The following is a 22,372-nucleotide window of genomic DNA, read 5'->3' as shown; positions in this document are numbered from 1 at the left end:
GAAAATTTTGTTCATGCTTCCTGCACTTTTTGATGTTCTTATGCTTTCGGTTCTTTTTGTTCAAGTAGTAGCTCTTTTGCACAAAGTAGAGTTTGCTCTACGTTGTTGATGTTGTATCTTGGGAGCCGCTTGATACTTGGAGGGAAAATTCTCTTTTAAGGAGACTACTTTCGTAACAGGCCTCAATAGTCCCTTATACTATTCTTCTCGAAGGTTAAAAATGTTTTTGAATTTTTATTATATTAACATTGTATCTATTATTTTATTTCTGTTTTGTTCTCTTTATGAATCGTTTATTACTAACAATATCCTCATGTTCCGATTTGAAACGCATAGAGATAGCTTAGCTTCACCACTGATGACCAATAAAAAATATAATAACATCCTAAAACTCTGATACGATGAAGTTAAATTAAAACATAAAGAAAATCGAGAGTAAATTCATCTTATTGAATTATGATTAAAGTTCAGGTTTAGTTATATATTTATAGCTTAAGTATGATTACAGAATCATGCTTAAAGTCAGCATTTAGCCATTGCCACATCAAGTAGCTAACCGTAACAAAAAACAAATTTTCTCATCAATGTTCGTAATAACTTCTAATTGTATATCACTGAGATGAATATCACTTAGTTTAATAATGACGCTCGTATAATTCAACAAGGTTAAAATTAATGCGTTTATATATATATATATATATATTCTCAACCAAAATTCAAAATAATTTACCTTAAATGTTATGCATGTAGAAATTTTTATAGAATATGTTATATTAAAATATATTACAAGTTAGATAAAAATTTTATAAATATTTCATATAAACAAATATAAAAAAAATTAATTAGAAATTCGTTTTTCAAATACTGTGCACAATTCAGTTAATTTTGAAACAACGGTTCAAAAAAGAAAATTGAAAAAAAAAAAGAGAAATTAGGAAAAAAAGACAACTGAATACCATATAAGAAATCTGAATTTCAGACTTTCCATGTTGAGATTGAAAGCATCAATGGCCAGATTTTGTTGAACACTGCTATAAATATTGCCACTCTCTCGTTCTCAATTTCAGTTTCCAGACCTTTTCTCCTCCTTTTCCCCTTTTCTTCAAGCCCCCAGAAGGTGTTCTTTCTCTTCCATTTTATTATTTATCACTCTCTGAATTTTTAGAATCATTTTAATTTTATGTTTATTTTCTGCAATTTGAGTGGTTTAAATCTTTTTAATGGAAGTGGGAGTTTTAATTACCATCTCCTCAAGGTTCTTCTGGAAAAAAAAAAATTGTATTTTTAGCAAATTTAAATGATCCTCATATGTAGGTGTTTGGATGTCCAGTAGCCACACTCTTTTCTACATATTATAACTATCATACAGTTGTTTAATATAATTTCATATATCAGTAGAGAAATCAACATTGATTTATATTCAGTTCATATTAAATAAAAATAAATAAATTTGCTAACTTTTGTAGTTTGAATTTGCATTCTCAGGCTATATTTTAAGTTCAGTCCAAATCTTTTTTATTTCATCAAAATGGAATTTGCACTTTCTTCAATGGTTACCACAAGACCATTACTTGTTCCTGCATCAATGAAGAGATTCAGATGCAGAATTATGGCTTCTCAATTTCGATCCGCTCGCTCTCCGGTGTAAGTATTAATTTTAATATATAGTTTTATTTTTTTTGAAGTTAGCCTCGTTAAAAAAACCCGAAAAAGAGTGCTAACAAATTCATTGTGCATATTTAAAAAAATATATATATTTTGACTGAATAGGTTGGAGAGGCAATCATCATTATCAGAACTTCAACTGAAAAGTGAAAGGTATTTATAATTTTATAAATATTTTACTTTATATTATATGATTAATTAAAAAATGTTGATTTACATAAAAAAGTGTAATTTTGTGTATAGTATTGGGAAGATTTTGAAAGGAACCGGTGCAAATGAAGCCGAGATCACGAAGAAAAAGACTGTATTTATAATGGGTGCAACAGCAACCGGAAAATCCAAACTGTCAGTAGATTTAGCGACGAACATCGAAGCGGAAATCATCAATAGCGACAAAATGCAAGTATACAAAGGGCTAGATATAGTGACGAACAAAATAAAAGAGGACGAACAAAACGGAATCCCTCATCATTTACTAGGATTTCTAGAACCCGAAGCGGATTTCACCGTTTCAGATTTCTGCACACATGTTCAGACAGCAATGGACCGGATCATAAAACAAAACGGGCGCGTCCCCATTATCGTCGGAGGATCCAACAACTACATAAAAGAACTCGTCGAGAATCCTTCGTACAGTTTTCGCGACAACTTCGAGACATTGTTTTTATGGGTGGATGTTGATTTGGGGGTTTTGTACAAGAGGGTAGAGAAAAGAGTTGATGATATGGTGGCAGCGGGACTCGTGGAGGAAGTACGGTCAATGGTTGCACCGGGGTCTGATTACACCCGGGGGGTGTGGAGATCCATTGGGGTGCCCGAAATGGACTTGTTTCTTTACGCAGAGAAGTCGAATGCGGATGAAATGACGAAGAAAATGTTACTAGACGGTGCAATTTCGAGGATAAAGGAGAATACGTGCAGGCTGGTGGATGCGCAGCTGGGGAAGATTAGGGGGATGGGGAGTGAATTAGGGTGGAAAATACACAGAATTGATGCAACTTGTGCGGCGGAGTATAGCGGAGAGGAGGCGGAGGAGGCATGGAAGAGTCTTGTTTTGGGGCCGAGTTTGGATATTGTTACTGAGTTTCTCCGAGATTAATTAGAAATGTTGGTATTATAGTAATAGAATGAGAGCTATTATTTGGGTTTTGTTTATTTTAATGTCCTGATCTATCGGTTGTTGTTGTTGTTACCTGTTTAGCGGGAAAGTGGAGATTGTCCTATGCTTACCTGTACCTGCACACATTGGAATCATGTCATCATTTCTAGAGATTTATCTTTCTTTAAATGCCTCTTTGGTTACTATATTATAAATTCTGAATTCTAAGTTATAAAATCTGAAAATATTTGTCCACATGTTAAATTATTAATCCCCTGGATTTAGTTTCTAGTTTTGTTGTTGGAAGTATCTGGTCAATTAAAAGATGAATGTATATAATTTTATAGGAGAATATTGTGGTTGAGAAATAAATGTATACAAGTAAAATTGACTGGTTGGATATCAGTGGCGGATCTATATAAGATTTTTGAAAACGATGTATAACATTTTGTTTGAATACCTAACGGTAATTAGGGTATTTTTCGGTGGAATAATTAAGAGGTGTGGAAGATGATATAATAAACCTATTCTACGACCTAGATGTTTAAAAGGAAAAAAATTCGTAATTCAGGAAAGATTAGTGGAGAATATTGTTTGTAATAATGATTCATTAGAGTATGAATGTGAATTTAATTATTTTGAAGTCATTTATTATAATTTTGGGTCACAAACAGTAAATTAATGAGCACAAATGTAAATGTAAATGTAAATCCAAAGAATTGTTGTTACAAGTCTATCTATGAGATTAAATGGATTGAAGAAGAATTACAACTTGATAATGTGTTTATGAACTTCGGGATATATCTTTTTTATTAAAACTGCAACACTGAACCAAAGGTCAAAATGGGTTGGAGTCTAGCGAATCCGTTCCAATGTCAATATCTAAGTTAGTAGATATGGTTGAAGAGTAAATACTAAGTGTGAGTTGTTGAGCTAATGTACCATGTGGATAGTGGCGAATACAGATTGGTCCTGATTTTACACGTGCATGTGTTAAAAAAAATTGCTAAATCAAACTTGTTTATTTTTTTTTTTTTGTATTTATACGTGTTATAATCTGAGTGACCAAGAACTAATTTTTAAGTACCAATATAAAATTTCTCAAAATTAAGCTACATTGTGTTTAAGATTTTTAACATGTAAAAAATTATATCTAATAGAAAAAAATCGGATTTAGGAAATGCCTAATAGACCAAAAAAAATTAGAAATTTGGATTAAGCAGGGCCTAACAGACCATAAAAATTAGAATTTTGGATTTAGAGAGGGTATAACAGGTTTAGAAAGAATTGGGCAAAATTTCTTGAAGATAGAGGGCCGAACCACCACAGTCTCAAATTTTCTGGAGACAGGGGGCCAAAACTACCTCTGGTCATGGCGGTTTCGACGGTCCCTGTATCCGCCCCTTGTTTTCTAGGAACCGTTTGTGCATTAGGATTTCTTCTCCTTATGGTGAGGAGTCTTCGACCTAGCTACATGGGAGTTTCTTTTTGGAAAGGAAACGTCCATGAAAGCTTTATTACGGATCCGAAAGTCTTCTCAGAAACACGTGGCGAACGATCTGAAGGCTGTCAAGTTAAATTAGTTGCGTATATATGTACATTTTAAAATTAGTTGTGTGTAAAAAGCCATAGTTGAATGCACAGAAACATAGTTTGTGGTTTGACCCATTAATTGAAACTGAGGATTGTGGTGTTGCTCTAATATTGAACAGTAATAGAACAGTGGTGCATGTGTGAATCCAATTATAACAACTAGTTGGACTGCAGTCTTGGTCCCTAAAACGTTTAGGCAATGGACCTCTTTCTTTCTTTCTACATAAAATTATTACTATGGTACCTTCCACCATAGTCAGACCGCTATGTATACTTACAAAAACTAAGTACACATTCTAGTGCACTTTTTGATGATTATCAAGCAATTTTGGAAGGAAAACATCTCAACTTATTGCCACAGACACCTATCAATCTTACACATGAAATTAGGGACAACCCACTAAAATAAAAGCTAACTTTGAGGCTTGTAGTACTTTTTTTTGGTATCCAACTATTAGAAAGATTAAGGATTAATAATCTCAATATTATTGCTTTCAACTCAACAAGATACACATGACTATATCTAGTACAAATAGTCTTATTGCTTGACTAAGAAGTAATTCAATTCTTCTTAAATATAAACACTAGGATGGAACTTATCTTTATCACTTCCTCTCCAGTTGTACAAGGCGGGAACAAATTATAAGTTTGTCTTTACAGGAGTGTTGTGAGCACAGACTTTTTCGATCCTCGTGATGAAATTATATTGCTGTTGTTTAGTATGCTACAGGTGGACCCCACGTCGTGCCTTACGGAATCATGGATTGAAACTTGAGTCTCTTTTATAAATGTTAGAGGTTTTAGACCATGGGGGATGGGTCATAATGTGTGGTTGTTCGACCATCAATGATTCAGCATGCCTCACAATTTAATTAAAAAGATTCAAAGTTTCTGACGAGGTTCGATCGGCTATGCATCGTGGCCGGTCGACTATGTTGGAATTTTTCCACAATCCCTGAAATCAAGGCTTGACTTAGTAAGTACGAAGTGGCCTGATTTCAAGGGATAGTCTGAGATATATGATGGATTTCGGCTAGATAGAAAAGGGAGAATTTTTATAAAGCAAAGGGGGAAACTTTTAGGATCTGGTTGAGTCATATTTCATCGAGTCATAGGATCTGGTTGAGTCTCTCCTTTTGCTTTATAAAATATATCAGTAATATCGGTCAGTTAAATTTATTATTTATAAGTTATTTATTAGTTACTTATGAATTATTTAATTTGAACACTTAATAGATAGACAAACTTGGGGTGAAATTTTTTCCCAGCATATTATGTCATTCAGAACTTACTAATTATAATTTTATTAACTTAAGAATATTATGCATTAGAGTCATAATAATGCTAGACTCAGAATGCCAAATAATAGACCAGTCAAAAGACACATCGGCACCAGCAAGCACGTGAGCCACCGTATTGGTGGCTATTTTAATAGAAGTAACATACACATTGGAACACCTAGAGAGAAAGAGCTGACAAGACCTAATGATAGAGCTAAATTCAGACATGTTTGTGGTGCATGAATGACTTGCTTAATCTACTTCTGACGCATCCAATTTCGATCACCACATTCGACAAGTCGTGCTCGATGATAAGTAATAGTGCATCATGGAGGCCTAACGCCTCTGGCAGCCTTGGAGGAAGTGTTGTCCTCAAAATAGACTCTAGCAAGTGCATTAGATACAAGTAATAAAATGATAAGTCTAGTATCGTATCCACAGGGATTGAGAATCAAAGTTTACAAGAAATACCTTGTAGAACAGGGTGTGTGGTGTGTGTCAATTCTTTAATTTGAGAGGTGTGTGTTCAAACATAAACAAGATCAAAGCTTTAGTTGATTTCAAAGAGTACTTAATGATAAAAAGGAAGAACAGGTCAAGCACAGCAGAACAGGTTACTTTCAGTCTCTAATCACCCTATTTATTCATGAATGACGTAAAGTGAAGTCAAGGTCTCTGCTTTAATGCTCACTTAAGTCAACTCTCGTGTGTTCTTAAGATTCTAAGACTTACTACAACTTTAAGTGTCCCTAAAGTTGGTTCTTTCTTGCATTACGATCGAAACAGCATTTCTATGTAAGAAAACCCTTGATACAACCTCCTCACATCTCTGTTTCGGGGTTGAATGCTTGATAAATAGTTCCGTGAAGATGAAAGCAGTTTCCTATCATGCATCTAACACTAACATACATGCCTTAAGCAATGGAATTAAAAGTTTATCAAGCACAACATAATATATCACCATTCATTCATAAATAAGATAATAGGAGACTTACATAACCGGCCCTAACTGGCCAAACCCATTCAAAATGACTACTCACTCATGGTAACGAGTGAATATCCTGAGTTAGTTCCACAGACCTCCATTGGAGGCGTCATCGTCCTAAGAGAGCTTCGCCTCTCTTTAAAAATTCTAACAAAAACTGATTGTCTAAAATAAAAGGTGGTCCTTTTCCTTCCCTCGACTATGTCTATATAAAGGAAGAAAAACGAACCAAGCACCAAAATTACAAAATAAGATTGTTTTCCTACAGCTATTAAACTAGGGAATGATTAATTTAAGTTGACCCTTGAACACTCAAGGGGTGATCCATCTTTTCATCATGTTGCTTTCCTGCCTCCCTACGTACTCTGCTCCTGCAACTTCTGCCACGCCGCACCTGTCACTTGTCTAGTCGCTATCCTTCATCGGGTACACAGCGAAAATCCGTTGGATCAAAGGGCACTCAACTCCTCATGGTTTGTTGCAAAACAGGCTGTGTTATCGCCCATTTTGACTTGATCAATACAATCTGCATAAAACACTTATAAGTCCATATATTTCGGAATATTTTGCCTCTCTTGCACATAAAATGTAATTAAAAATGCTGTTTAATTGTAGTCATATTCATGCCTAACAGGAAGGATTCCCCCTCTCGGAATCTGAAAGCTCAAACAAAGACCCCGTCATGATTATGGAAAATGCCACCCAAACCGATAGAGTTGCTAGGAATATGGTAGGGTCCATCAATATATAAGGGTAAATTTCATAAATGGGGTACAACAATTTCCTCATTTCACACTTTGGTGTACAACCTTCATTTTATCACACTAAAATGTACGACCTTATGGGTGACCTCCCACTATAGTGTACAACAGGTAAAAATGAGCGATCAACTTTGTCAATGCGCCACCTCAACATTTTCATTCCACCCATTAATAAAAATGGACCCATCATATGTAAAATTACTAAAATACCTTTTATGAATTTTCTTCCTAAATAGAAAAGATATACTTCTCCCCTTCAAATATTTTCTGCAAATACTTTCTCTCTCTAATTGACTCAAATAGAAAAGATTTCGCCGGACTTTCTTCTCTCCTCTCTACACAACAATTCATAAACCATAAACTTATACAGTCGCGCCAAAAGAAGCAACTCAAACTAGAACTTCTATCATTAATTGGGTAAATTTTATCAATGGTGTACAAATTTTGTCTCATTTCACACTTTGGTGTATAACCTTCAATTTGTCACACTAATATGTACGATCTTACGGATGACCGCACACTATGGTGTACAGTAGGTAAAATGACTGGTGAACGCTTGGTCAACGTGCCATGTCAGCAGTTTGACCAATCAAAAAGTCAAAAAATTGACAGATTACTTATATACCCTTATTTCCTTCATTTCGTCTCTCTTTATCTTTCTATTTCTCTCTCCAAGCCATCTCTCTCTATCTCATCTCTCTCTAAGTAGAAAAATATCTGAAACATAATTCTTCTAAGACCCCTTGTGCAATTCACGTTGCTCAATTTTTGGAATTTAAAAACAAAACTTTTGTCGAATCCTTCCTTTCAAGTATGATTTCCAAAATTAAGAAAAACCCAAGAGTTAAAACAAAAATCGATAAGTTCATGGGCCTCAAATGAAGAGGGTAAATTTCATCAATAGTGTATAACATTTGCCCCATTTCACACTTTGGTGTACAACCTTCAATTTGTCTCACTAATATGTCCAAACTTATAGGTGACCTTTCACTTTGGTGTATAGCCGATTAAAATGATCGGTCAACGCCAGTCAAACTGACAAATCATCCATTTTCAACCCATTCTTTAAGAAAAGTGGAACCCACTAAATATATATTTATCCAATTACCCCTAAATAATTCTCCTTCATTTTTCTTCTTTCTCTTTCATCTTTCTCTTCTCTCTCCATAAATTTTTTTCAATGTCTTCTCTCTCTAACTTTCGTTCTCTCTCTTCCTCCTCTCTAAATTTCTTTCATTAGTAGTGAATTAAAATTTTGGGCAAATGAGGCTGAGAAACAGTGGTAGCTTACTAAGGTATTTTCAACATCTCCGCTCATCTCAGTGATTCTATTTCTTCTTCCAGAAAATTGTATAATTTTCAAAAAAAGATTGTACAAAATCCTAGCAAATCGTTCAGAAAAACTAAACACAGATTAAAGATTATACAAAGGGAGGAAGAAAGGATTTGAATGAAATGTATATATAGAAACTGATAAGAAAAATATATAATTAAAAAGGTGTCATTAACGAGTTCGTTGAGATCCGATTTTAAAATTATGGTGAGGACCTTACCTCTCAACACTTCAAATTCCTAATTTTTATTTTAACATCTCCAATTTCATGCCCAATTCCTTATTTATAACTCTAATAAGAAGCTCAGACTATCGTATCGGAGATATTGTCGAACACATCGCTTAGTTGAAGTTCCACTTCTCTCTCTTACACACTCTCTCTTCTTCTTTCTTTCTTCTTTGCTTTTCCTGGTACAGTTCTCAGTCTTGGGTTTTAGCTTCATGTTGTAAAATCAATCAGTTTCCATGAGATGCTTCGGTTCATCTCTTCAACATCAGTGAAAAAAGAAAAAGGAATCGCACTTTCACAAAATTCATAATAAGAAAGAAAAGAAGAGAAGTGAGAAAGAGATTTTCTTCCCTGGAAAAGTCATTGGGGTCGTTTAAGATCTGGGCAAAGTTGTATGAAATAGATTATAGAGAAAAGAGTTAGAAAGAGAGTGAAAGAGAGAGAATTTGGAGAAGGAAGAAATTATGGCTTTTCAATTAGTGGAAAAAGGGTATACTAGTAATTTTAATTGGTGGTCCCACACTTTATTCTTTTAGGAGTTAAAAAATGTTGACATGGCACGTTGACTGGGAGTTGACCGATCATTTTTACCTGATGTACACGAAATTGGGAGGTCACCTATAAGTTCGTATATATTAGTGAGACAAATTGAATGTTGTACACCAAAGTGTGAAATGGGATAAATGTTGTACACCATGAATGAAATTTACCCCAAATGAGGATGTTGATGCAGATGGAGAAACTCGGATGCAGATTGAGTTGTAGGCATGTCATTCTTTCTCGTGTTATTTTCAGATTTTTTGGACAACTTTTCTTTTGATTCAGCAACTAAAGATGTGTATGCATTACATGAATTTTCAAGAGAGAGAGAAAGGCTGTGATGATGAAAGCAGACCTATATTTGGAGTAAAGATCGCTTTATCCTTCTTGAAACAATTCTCCAAGCAACTGTGCCAATATTTGCAGCAAACCGAGATAACCAAATAAAAGTCCTACCTGATTCAAATAATCTCCCATCGGTAACAAATGATTATCCATTAAGCAGGGAAAATCATTATCCTAATATATAGCAACCAGAGCAGGTAATAAATGATTATCCTTGTTATACACCACGTATGAAATTTACCTTAATATATAGCAACCGGAGCTACCCATTTCTCTTGCCGTCGAATTTGGGACACTTTGGAAGACAATGTCGTACCCTTATATAATTTTTGCAAGAAATCACCACTTAGTTTAGCGGGAGTGGAGAGAGGAAGAAATGAACCTTCCCAATAGCAAGTATTGCATGAGCAACAAATTTTCCACAACCCCATACAAAGCATCTGACCTTCTTTCATAGTGGCGACGTTATGAAACCCCCAAACCAATCAATGAAGAAATCACTTCATGGGAAGTAATAATCCAGCCTCAAACCATGACATAATCGAGTGGCATAGTCACAATCCATGAATAGATGCACTTTGTGTTTGTTGATCCCTTACATAAATCACAAGTATTATCATTCATAATACCTCTATTATGCAACCCATTCTTATTTTGTAAGAAATTTCGACAGATCCGCCAAACTAATATCTTAACCCGATGCAGAACAACAAAGTACTAGAATTTTGTCCACAACAGTTACTGTTCATGAAAATTCAACCATCGAAATCAATCCCAAGCCACATTATATCTTGAACAGACGGAATAAAAGTATCTTTTTATCATAGTGCCAGATTAATTGATCATTTATCGCATGAGTCCCAGCATAAATGGAAAGGATAGAATGCACATCCTCATCGCAAACCAAGAAACGGATACGAGGTTCAGTCTATTCCATCAAATCTAGCAGCCAAAGTTCCGAAGCTATCATTTCTTCCAAACTAGCCCCAAGGGGAGAGCGTGCAAAAAAAAACAGCGAATCACTTAGCCAATAATCCCGGCCAACTTTAATTTGTAGTCCATTACCTACCCACCATCGCAAGCCTTGCTTCAGAACCTCACGTGAACTCTAGATACTTCGTCATATCATGCTCCAATTAAAACTTATCCAAAAGGATAAAAGAATCTCCATTAGAGAAATATTCAGCTTTGAGGATACTAAAAAATAATGTATCCGACCAAGTCACAAGAGCCCAAGCTTGCTTAGCTAGCATAATGACATTAAACGAGCAAATGTGCCTAAACCCAAGACCCCTTTACTCCTTCCTGACACAAAAATTCTCCCAAGATTCCCGATGTATTCTTTTCTTCCCTGAGGGGTTCGAACCCCACCAAAATGATTTCATCATACATTGAAGCTTGTCACATGGAGAGACTGGTAAAAGAAATGTGCTCATACAAAAAATCAGGATGGTCTAGGCTACCAATTTTACTACGACTTCCTTACCCACTTGAGAAAGCATTTTCTGAACCAATCGGAGAGCCTATGCCACAAAGGGTCTTTTGGATACTCGAATATCGATCTCTTATTTTTTCCCCACTAGTGGTGGTAATCCTAAATAACGGCTGATATCAAGAACTTGGTGGATCCCTATGATGTTCCAAATGGAAAAACGATAGGCCTCAGGCACTTTACTGCTAAAGAAAATGCTAGATTTTTATAATTGATGGCTTACCCAGAATCTTGTTCATACTAATAAGGATCCCTTTAAAAAGGAGGTGAGCAAGAAATAGTGCATTCCGTGAAACCTTACACCTTAACAGAGTGCTAGTAGATTGCACCCTATGTAATAGCCGAGAGATACCTTCAGCACAGATGATATAGAGATACAGGGACAAAGGGTGCCCTTATCGAATACCATGTTTAAGAACGATGGGGCATACTTTGTTGCTATTAACTTGTACCATATATGCTACAAACAAGACACACATCATCATCCAATCAACACATGTGTCATGAAAGCCCAGTTTCCATAACATCTCATACAAAAAGCCTAATCGAACATTGTCATAAGCTTTGCGAATTAACCATGATTGTTCTTTGGAAGACTCGTGAGAATCCCCTTCAACCTATTTTCTAGAACCTTGGCAATAATTTTATAAAGAACATTACGGAGGGTTGTTGACCGAAAATCTCCCACCTCATAGGTGAACCAATCTTAGGGATAAACACAATCATAGTATTAGCAAGCGTTGAGGGAAAACAACCGATTTCTAACCATTCCACCCTCGTATGAAACACATCCTCTCTAATAATATGCCAAAATTTCTTATAAAAACCCGAGGATTTATTAGGACGCATATGAAAAATAGCCACATAGAATTCTTCCAAAGGAAAAAGGTTGTAACAAGATATCATTCTCCACTACCGAAACCCGCAGTATTACATAATCAATATCTAACTCAACCTCACATTCAATATCTTTTTTTTTTGGTAGAAAAGGAAAAGAAAAACGAACAACAACAAACTACCCAGGAATTAGCCTAGGGAAGCTAACCTCAATCCTATCTTCTAAGAGAAGAGGAGAGATGAAACTAGGGGAAACAGGAAGGGTAGTAACGCCTAACGTCCCTTCATGGCCCGCCGCCACCAAGCGATCAACAACACGATTCTGCTCTCTAAAAATGTGTCTGAACTCTACGAACTCAAAGGAGGAGCAAAGCCTTTTAATAGATTTGATGAGGTTGCGACTGTTAAGACCCATAGAATGATTCTCAGAAATAATTTTGAGACTCCACAGAGAGCCTCTTAACACCCAGCCTTTTAGCAAGATTGATTCCAGTAAGAATAGCCTAGAGCTCCGCAGAAAAGGAAGAACCCAACCCTAAATTCTGGGAGAACCCAGAAAGCCAGGCGCCCCTTGCATCTCTAAGCACACCTCCAGCCGCAATCTTACCGTTACTGAGGCAGGAACCATCAGTATTCAGCTTCACAACCCCCTCTCTTGGCCTGCTCCATCCCACGAGATGGACATCACAACACTGAGAGGCTCTGGCAAGGGACTCTCCTTTGAAACTATCGATAATAGAGAAGTTTTTTCGAGAAGAAATCAGCTAAGTTTGTCATAAAAACAGTTTTATCTCCAAAAATCTCCTCGTTTCTCCATTTCCAAACTTGGTGACAGATAATAGCAAAGAAAATGTCACCATGCTCCATGTATGGAAGCAACTTTCCTCTAACACCATCAGAGAACCAGTCGACCTCAGAATGTGGCATGAAGGAAGAGAAAATATGGTGTGGGAGAATTTTCCTCCAAACCTCTTTACTATTAGAGCAATCTCTAAGAGCATGGCACAAAGTCTCAACATGGCCTCTGCATCTACTGCAAGCTCCAGAATCAGCCAAGTGCCTTCTGTGCCTATCCGAATTAGTAAGAAGCCTGTCCTTAACGCCCAGCCACAGGAAACTCCTAATACGGAAAGGAACTTTAAGGGTCCAAATCGACTTCCACACATCCGAGGGAGGATCAGATCTAAAGAGAGAGAAAGCTTCAAAGGCCGATTTGCAAGAATAAACTCCATTGTTAGTCAGCGCCCAGCAGTGCCTATCCAAGTCTTCCTCTTGATTACTCACCTTCACTCCCCGCATTCTAAGGAGAGTCTCAAGGCTAAAGAAAGTATCAAACTTTGACCAGATCCAGTCCCCTTCCGAGTCAACCACATCGGTAATCCTCCAGTTGCGTATATCACTAGGCGGGGGGGAAGAACACACCTCAATTAACGGTTTATCCCCAATCCAGTTATCAAACCAGAAACTAATGGACTTACCATTCCCCACCTCCAGGCCAACTCCCGAGCAGAACTCATCAAACACAGCACTAAGTCCTTTCCAGAGGAAGGAACAATTAGCAACTCTCTCTTTCGGGCCCCCGAAGATTTTGTCTTTCCGATACTTACCACAAAGGAGGTGAACCCAAAGAGAGGAGGGGTTTTGCCACATACGCCAAAGGAGTTTCATTAATAAAACTTTATTATTGTCCTTTGCTTTCCTAATACCCAGACCCCCATAATCTTTAGGCTGGCAAACCTCACTCCAAGGCACAAGATGGATCTTCCTCCCCTCCGCAGCTTCCCCCCACAGGAACCTACGGTTAATCTTGTCAAGATCATTAAGCACAGGATCCGGAAGCTTACAAGCCTACATGATGTGATTGGGAGCAGCACAATTAACAAATTGAATTAACGTGAGGCGGCCAGCGAGAGACAGAGTCTTGGCTTTCCAAGTGGCACACTTCGAATTAGCTTTATCCAAAGTCTCTTTGAAGGAGCCTTTAGACACACGCTCACTGTGGAGGGGAACGCCCAGATACTTCCCAAGAGAATCAGTAAGAGGAATACCTAAGAGATCACTTAATCTCTTACAGACTCTCTGATTCATATTCTTAGAGCACATCATCCTAGATTTCTGGATATTAAGCTTCTGCCCAGAGGCCGAACAAAAACAATCCAGAATATCCATAATGACTATCAACTGCTCCTCATTACCCTCAAGAAAGATAAGGACATCGTCTGCAAAGAATAAGTGAGTCACCTGGGGACAGAAGCCGTTGATCGCCACAGGGTGGAAACTCCCATTATCAATCGCATCCTGAATCAGGTGAGAGAGCCTCTCCATAGCAATAACAAAAAGGAAAGGGCTCATAGGATCCCCCTGACGGATTCCTCTGCCCGGGGAAAATTCCTCCGACATATCCCCATTGACCATAACTTGAAACACAGGAGAAGAAATACATACCTTAATTAAACTTCTCCAGCTGTCCGGGATTCTAGCTCTCTCAAGGCTCTCCATCAAGAAATCCCAATTAATTCGATCATAGGCCTTCTCTAAATCCAGCTTCAGAGCCACAATGCCTTTCCTCCCCTTTCTAATCTTCATCGTGTGGACCATCTCTTGGGCGATCACCACATTATCCATCATTTGTCTACCAGGCACAAAGCTACCCTGATTCTGACAAATGATCATAGGAAGAATGCCACAGATTCTATTAGCCACAATCTTTGTAACAGTTTTGTAAAGAACATTACAAAGACTGATAGGTCTCATATGCAAAAAGGAAGAAGGCTTATCAATCTTAGGAATCAGAACCAGGAGGTTTCTATTAACCAGCTCAATATCCTTCGAACCACTGAACACCCCCAAGATAAAATTATAGATGCCTTCCTTCACGACATCCCAATGCTTATGGTAAAAGCCCGCCGGAAGACCATCAATCCTAGGAGCTTTAGAAGCCCCAATGCTGAAGATAGCTTGGTCAATCTCTTTTCGGGAAATAGGTTGAAAGGCCTCCTGACTACAATCCTCACTGATTAAAGGAAATGTAGCAATAGAGTGAGCCCTCTCCAAAAGAACAGGTTCCTCTTTGAACAGCTCTCTGTAGAAATCCAGGGCTAAGTTCCGAATAACCTCATCTTCATAAACCCAATCACCATTAGAATCCTTAATGTCCTCAATTCTATTTCTCTGCCTTCTGATCAGGGTAGAGAGATGGAAGTATTTGGTATTACGATCCCCATCTCTAATCCAGGACTTCCGAGACTTCTGGAACCAAAGGAACTCCTCCTGCCTAAGCACAGCCTCCAGCTCCTTCTGAAGGGTTCTGAGGAGGACCTCAAGGCTATGATCAAACCTCCCCTCCAACCTGCGTTGAATGCCCTCCATCCTCTTTAATAACTTGTTCTTCCTTCTGAAAATATGCCCAAACACATTCCTATTCCACCCCTGCACCTTATTCCTGAACCCTTCAGCAGCTTGCAGTACATATGAATGAGGTCTCCAACTCTCATGAACGAACTCTTTAAACTTAGGATGGGACTCCCAAGCCAACTGATACCGGAACGGTCTCTTACCCCTAGGATGCTTACCTCTCAAAAGTCTAAACAAAATAGGACAATGATCCGAATGACGGAACGAGAGGTTCAACACAGAGCACTCGGGGAAGGAAGTTAAAGCTAAAACATTAGCATAGACTTTGTCTAATCGAACAAAAGTATTACTACGCTTCCAAGTGAATTTATGACCAGAAGCCCCCAGATCGGAAAGCCCACATAAATCCATACTATTCTTGTGATGCAGACAGCGATTAACATAATGATTGGATCCCCCTCTTTGATCACTCATAAAGGCGATATCATTAAAGTCACCCGCCACAAACCAGGGCTCCGAAATGCTGACACTCATAGAATAGAGAACCTCCCAGAGCCGTTTTCGATTAGACAAGATAGGGTCATCATACACAAGGGTAATCAAAAAGGGAGTATTGCCGGAAATACTCACTTTATAATGAATGAACTGCTTATCCATGCTAAGAATATCAAAATGAATCCGATCTGGCCTCCAAAAAAGCCAAATCCCCCCAGCCCGGCCAGTTGCCTCCGATCTAACACAGTGCTAGTTCTTAAACTTCTTCACCACCTCATCTGCTTTCTCACCACTAATCTTAGTTTCCAAAAGAGCAAAACAAGATGGATTAAACTGCTTAATAAGATCATTAATATGGATACGGGTAGCCTTGCTAGCCGCACCCCTAACATTCCAAAATAACAAATCCATAGAAAGGAGGACAACTGACCACACCCCTACCCTAAGCCAGGTATTTACTAGGGGCTCCTGAGAGCCTTACCGATGTACCCCCAGGCCCCCTCTTATCTGGAAACGCCAAAGTGTTAGGGCCACTTTTTTGTTTTCCTTTAAGCTTTTTCATATTAGTTTTTTAACTCCCATAGATTTCCCAATCCCAGGATCAATACCAGGAACAGGAATACTAACCTCATTTGATTTCTTCATCCTTCTAGCTGCAAGGGTCAGGGTCCCCCCTTGGGCTTCATCCTTAGAGACAAAAAGCGGGTTCACAGATTCAACCACCTTCTCGACTGGATCTACAGACTCCAATCCTGGAATACTCTGATCCATATGATTCTCATCTTGGTCCGACTCTTGAACTTCCTCAATCATCAGGGCCCCAAATCTGGACCCAGGCAAGGCTACTGAAGAAACCCCAGGCTCCTTTCTAGCTTTGAGGACAGGATTCTCCTTGACATTTGGAATAACAGTAGCTTTAGGAGAAAGGGACTTAGAATTTGTGTTGATATCAGGAGGACGATTGTGAACCACTGCAGGTTGATTCCTACGTCTAGCGGGCCTCTTTGCCACCATTCAGGGACCAAAGTTCCCTTCATACCCCTGGTTCCCTCCAGTAATCCGCACACTACTCTCAACCCTCTCTATAACAACCCTCTCCCTTTTAGGGCAACCCTCCTGAGAATGACCATACATGGCACAATCATAACAGATGTTATGTAAACCTTCATACTCAATAAAGAACACTTTATCCTGAACACAGAACTTTGAAAGTAAAGGTTTAGCCAGATCAACATCTATACATACCCTAGCAAACTTACCCCTAATGGCCCCAATTGTAGTCTTGTCCACATGGTGGACCTTACCAACCAAACCTCCTATTTTACTCAGAAAGTTTTCACTGTAGTACTCAATGGGAAGGCCCGGGAATCTTACCCAAGTCAAGATCCTGTTAACCGAACAATCGTGAGGGTTAAAATTAGGAACCCAAGGCCTTAAGGCCAAAACATGATTGGAAATGATATATGGGCCTCCCTTGATAACCGAATTATAATCCTCAACCCTGGTAAATTTAATGACATAGTAGTCATTTTCCAGGTCAGTAATACTGACTTTACCTTTCCTTGCCCACTGCGCTTGTATTCTTTAGGCAAAATAGTTAAAACTAATTCGCTTACCCAGGACAGTAACAATCAAAGACACCTTCCACTTCTCTTTAAGCTCACACTTCTCTGCAGCGGAAAGTCTAATGACCGGACAGAGAGGATCCTCATGGCCATTATCTTCCTCATCAGAATCCGAGAACATATCATCAGAATCTCCCACCATTAAAACTTCCTCTAAATCCGGCTCTTCCTCAGCCACCCCCATGACCATGTCCTTCCAAAAGTTTTTACCAATCTCGCTCATCTGAACCCTAGGTCTGGGGGAGACTGTCTTCCCATGAGCTACTCCTACAACACCCACCCTTCCCGAATTATTAGAAACATCCAGACCCGAGGCAGCCTGCCTCCCCGTCGTAGCCCTTGCCTGCCCCTCACTGCCCAGAGGAGAGGATCCCACGCAAGGCACTGCGCCGACAGCCCCAGCCCACTGCCCGACCGAGGAGCCGGCAGCGCCTAGGCAGTGCCCGGCACTATCGGCGTATAGCCCTGCGCCAGGCACCCCCTGCCCCACTTCTCCCCCCGAGATTGGGGGAGCCTTACCCCCGGCATCAGAAAACCCAGCCGCCCGTATCTCCCATTGATCTGCACCCAGCCGCGACAACCTTGCCGAATCTGCCGCCTGTGGATCGCAAAGATCCGTCCCCAGCTGCATGGGCAGCGCCCGCGAGAACCCTGCCGACGCACCATCCATGACCACGAGATCCCTACCGACACCCCTGGATTCCCCTGCCTCCACCCCGCCAAGCGCCCCGCCCCGATCTACACCAGGTGCACGCTCGCCGCCAACAAAACTTGCCTCACCCTTCTCGCCCCAAACCACCAGGCCGCCGCCCCCTTCCTTGCCGCAAATCCCCTCCAGATCCAATCCCCCCTTGCCGGCCACAGCCCCGCTCTCCCTAGATCTATCCCTAACACGCTTTACCATGAACCCTAGCCGAGAGAGAGAGAGAGAGAGAGGGGAGATAGATCTAAAAGAGAGAAAAAGATCTAAAAGAGAGAAAAAGATCTAAAAGAGAGAAGATAGATCTAAAAGAGAGAAAAAAGATCTAAAAGAGAGAAATATATCTGAGAGAGAGAAGATAGATCTCAAAATTCTCCATCTTCATAAAAATTCTTCACCATGACAACAGATCTGAGAGAGAGAAGACAGATCTGAAAAAGAAAAGATAGATCTAAAAGAGAGAAATAGATCTGAGAGAGAGAAGATAGATCTCAAAATTCTCCATCTTCATAAAAATTCTTCACCATGACAACAGATATGAGAAAGAGAAGACACCTCACATTCAATATCTAACTCCACAAAATTGTCATTTTTAACCAAATTTTATTTATTTATTTAACATGAATCTAAATTAATTATATGACCCTATATGTTACAATGATGTTTAAAAAAATAGATTTTTTAATATTTCCAAAGTTATATTATTATTTAAGTATTCTTATTTTAGGAATGAAACATTCTTCATATTATTTTCTTGTATTATTGAAACAATTATCATTTTCTTTGTTAAAAGTTCTTAAAAAGGTCTCCAAGTTAAGCAATGTGACGCTCTATTCCCAATCAACGTAGGACTTCCTTTGTAAAACCTAAAACCATTCCTTTGTAAAACCATATGTACATATCTTGGAATATCTATACGGACCTTAATGATCAAATGAATTTGATCATTTACTGTAAGTTTATTAAATCTTAAGCTTTATTATACTTTAAATATCTACCTTATGATTCTAGTAAGTCAGGATCTAACGGTAAATGATCAACTTTCACATAGTCATTAAGGTCAATGTGAAAAAAAAAATCGTGTACATATATTTGGGGGAGAGAATATATATTGTTCTTAACTGTATTTCTAGTAATCCACATAAGCACATTTCATTTGTTGCATTAATATATATCAGTAATACTCACTTGGACCCTGACTGACCAAATAAATTTATCATTCACCGTTAGATCTATGCTTATTAAATTTAAGTTTTAGAGTGATTTACATCTCCACCACATGATTCTAATAAGCTTGAATCTAACGGTGAGTACTGTAATGCATATATATTGATCAAATATAAAATAAGACATAGATCAGCTAAACAAATGAAATTAATTAAAAACGGAAAATGATAATAAATTGCAAATGACACGTTGAGTTTGACTATATATGTGATTATAAAATGTAATGATATGGATAATGTAATTGTTTATTTGCCAATACATGCAAACAAACTTTATATTATAAATTATAATTATTGTAGAAGAAGAAAAATCTAATTGTATTATCGGCACGGCATTATTTGTCTTTAATTCTTCAAGTATTAATAATAATAATAATTAAGTAGTATACGCGAAACTTTGATATTGTAGATCAGCACGTGCACGATGGGGTATCTAATCAACATATTGGCTACTCTCACAAACTATATGGTTTTGCCGACAGATTTTTCAATTCTCGCTTATGATATTGTTACGGACAAAAATAGAAACAACAATTAATTAATTAAAAGCGAAACGATTCGAAATGAAAAAAAAAAAAACATAGGTATAATATTTATTTAGATCTGTAAACTAAAGTTTCAAATTTTTTTTTTTTTCAACCGAAACGAAACTATATATCATATATCAATGAAGCGTCAAAGCATCAACAGCTAAAGGTTGGTTTAGAAACACAGGCTCTAACTGCCAAAAACAAGGCGTAACCAAATCTAAAGCCTCCCTTGCAATTACATGGGCGACGTTATTGGCTGACCTACGGTTAAAAAGAATAGAATAATCTGAATTGTTCGAAAGTATATGACGACAGGCGTCCACAATCATCCCGTATTCCGAGACGTCTGGTATAGCAGATTGGATGGCCAAAACCAGCCCTTCAGCATCGGTTTCAAATTCCGCATGCGTCCAGTTCCTGCTGCAAGCGAGATGAAGGGCTTTTTGTAGGCAGATTGCTTCAGCCATTCTGGGAATAAGCAGCCTCGTGCGCCCTTCTGCAAAGCCAAACACGAACTGTCCTTCGCCATTTCGAAGAACTCCACCAAACCCCGTCTTATTCCGGGCCGTGCAGCATGCCGCATCCACATTGAATTTCAAAAAACCATTTAGAGGAGCCTTCCAGTGAGTAGCTTGACTCCTTCTCTCTGCTGAGTCCGCTGGGTTGCTAGTTGCTTTGATGTAATGATCAAAGTAATCACAGCATAAGGTAGCAGCAGTCCGTGCCGGAAGTGACTTCCCTTCCCAAAAACTAACATTTCGATAGCACCAAATTTCCCAGAGGCCCATACACAGTATCTGACCTTCCTCAACCGGCCTATTGGAAATAAACTCATCAAACCATTCCTCAAAAAAATATGTCCCTGGTATCCTATGATCAACCCCGAGGTGCCGCCATAGGCTGTTAGCATAAGGGCAATAGATGAATAAGTGGACAAGGTGCTCTCCTACCTCCTTACAGAGTGGACATATATTGTCAGTAAGAACCCCCCTTCCAGCTAAGACGTCTTTAACCGGCATAAAATTTCTGCACGCCCTCCATACCAGCAGCTTTACTCTAGGAGGTAACTTATAAGCCCACATCTTCGTCCATTTTTTCAATTCAGTCTCACGATTCATAGCTACTCTGTAGCCTGATTTTACCGAGTAAATGCCCTTTCTGTCATAATGCCAAATAAGTTTATCCCGATCCGCAAAGCCCCCCGCATTCAATTGAAGCAGACTCAGTATGTCTTGATCATTTAGTATGGTTGAAGCAAATTCAATATTCCACCCCCCCGAATTTTCACAGATAAGATCAGACACCTTGACATTTTCGCAGCCTAAAACCAATGGTGAACGGAGTTTGAACTCCGGGGTATCCAAAATCCAGGGATCGTGCCATATGTAAATCGAACTCCCATCACCAATCCTCCAACGCAGGCCTTTGACAAGAATGGGTCTTGCCTTCCAGATACTTTGCCATATCACACTCGAGTTATTGCCGACACGAGATGATAAGAAATCCCCTCTTGGGAAGTATTTTGCTTTGAGAATTCTGTTACTTAGAGAGTCTGGATTATGAACAAGAGACCATGCCTGTTTAGCCAGAATGGCAAGATTAAACTCTGAGAGGTGACGAAAACCCAGACCCCCATCTTCTTTCCTGTTACATAGAACATCCCAAGAAGCCCAGTGAATTCTCCGCCTCCCATCCGGTTTTGAACCCCACCAGAAAGAGTTCATCATCTTTTGGAGTTCATCATAAAAAGTGATAGGCAGACAGAATGTGCTCATACAATAGGTTGGGATGGCTTGGGCCACCGATTTCAGTAGAACCTCTTTCCCTGCCTGTGATAACAACTTCCCATGCCAGCCAAATAGTCTATGCCACAACCGGTTCTTAATATAACCAAACACCGCTTTCTTGTTCCTCCCAATTAGGATTGGCATACCAAGGTACCGTGTAAGATCCATCGGCGCTGAGATTTCTAAAATAATACTAATAGCAGTCCTTCTTTCCTCCGGAATTTTTCTGCTGAAAAAGATACTGGATTTTGACAAGTTAATAGCTTGTCCTGAGTCCTCCTCATATCTGATTAGAATGTCCTTCAAAATCTGGGATTCCGCCTCCCTCGCTCCACAAAACAGTAGGCAATCGTCAGCGAAAAGAAGGTGAGAAAGAGTAGGAGCACTTCTACTTATTTGACAGCCTGTTAAGATCTGATTTGCTTAAGCCCGAGCAAGCAGACACGAGAGCCCTTCCGCACAAAGGATATACAGGTAGGGAGATAGCGGATCGCCC

General features: G+C 38.8%; 1 protein-coding gene across 1 annotated transcript; it reads left to right on the top strand.

Moving 5' to 3' along the window:
• The first annotated feature begins 1,528 nt into the window (after nucleotides 1-1,528).
• LOC136208088 (adenylate isopentenyltransferase 5, chloroplastic-like) lies at nucleotides 1,529-2,764 on the top strand. Its single transcript, XM_065998923.1, has 3 exons — nucleotides 1,529-1,644; nucleotides 1,771-1,818; nucleotides 1,909-2,764. Exons 1-3 carry the CDS (start codon nucleotides 1,529-1,531, stop codon nucleotides 2,762-2,764), a joined length of 1,020 nt encoding a protein of 339 aa, XP_065854995.1.
• The last annotated feature ends 19,608 nt before the right edge of the window (nucleotides 2,765-22,372 follow it).

This window comes from Euphorbia lathyris, chromosome 10 (assembly GCF_963576675.1).
Source record: "Euphorbia lathyris chromosome 10, ddEupLath1.1, whole genome shotgun sequence".
NCBI classification, from domain to species: domain Eukaryota; kingdom Viridiplantae; phylum Streptophyta; class Magnoliopsida; order Malpighiales; family Euphorbiaceae; genus Euphorbia; species Euphorbia lathyris.
Note: the sequence above shows the minus strand (reverse complement) of the source record. Positions and strands in the feature narration are given on the sequence as shown.

Bases quoted from the DNA above. Each gene is read 5' to 3' on its own strand.
- LOC136208088 (XM_065998923.1), top strand. From the start codon at position 1,529: ATGGAATTTGCACTTTCTTCAATGGTTACCACAAGACCATTACTTGTT. The intron at 1,645-1,770 runs GTAAGTATTAAT...TTGACTGAATAG, and splicing joins CGATCCGCTCGCTCTCCGGT to GTTGGAGAGGCAATCATCAT. The intron at 1,819-1,908 runs GTATTTATAATT...TTTTGTGTATAG, and splicing joins CTTCAACTGAAAAGTGAAAG to TATTGGGAAGATTTTGAAAG.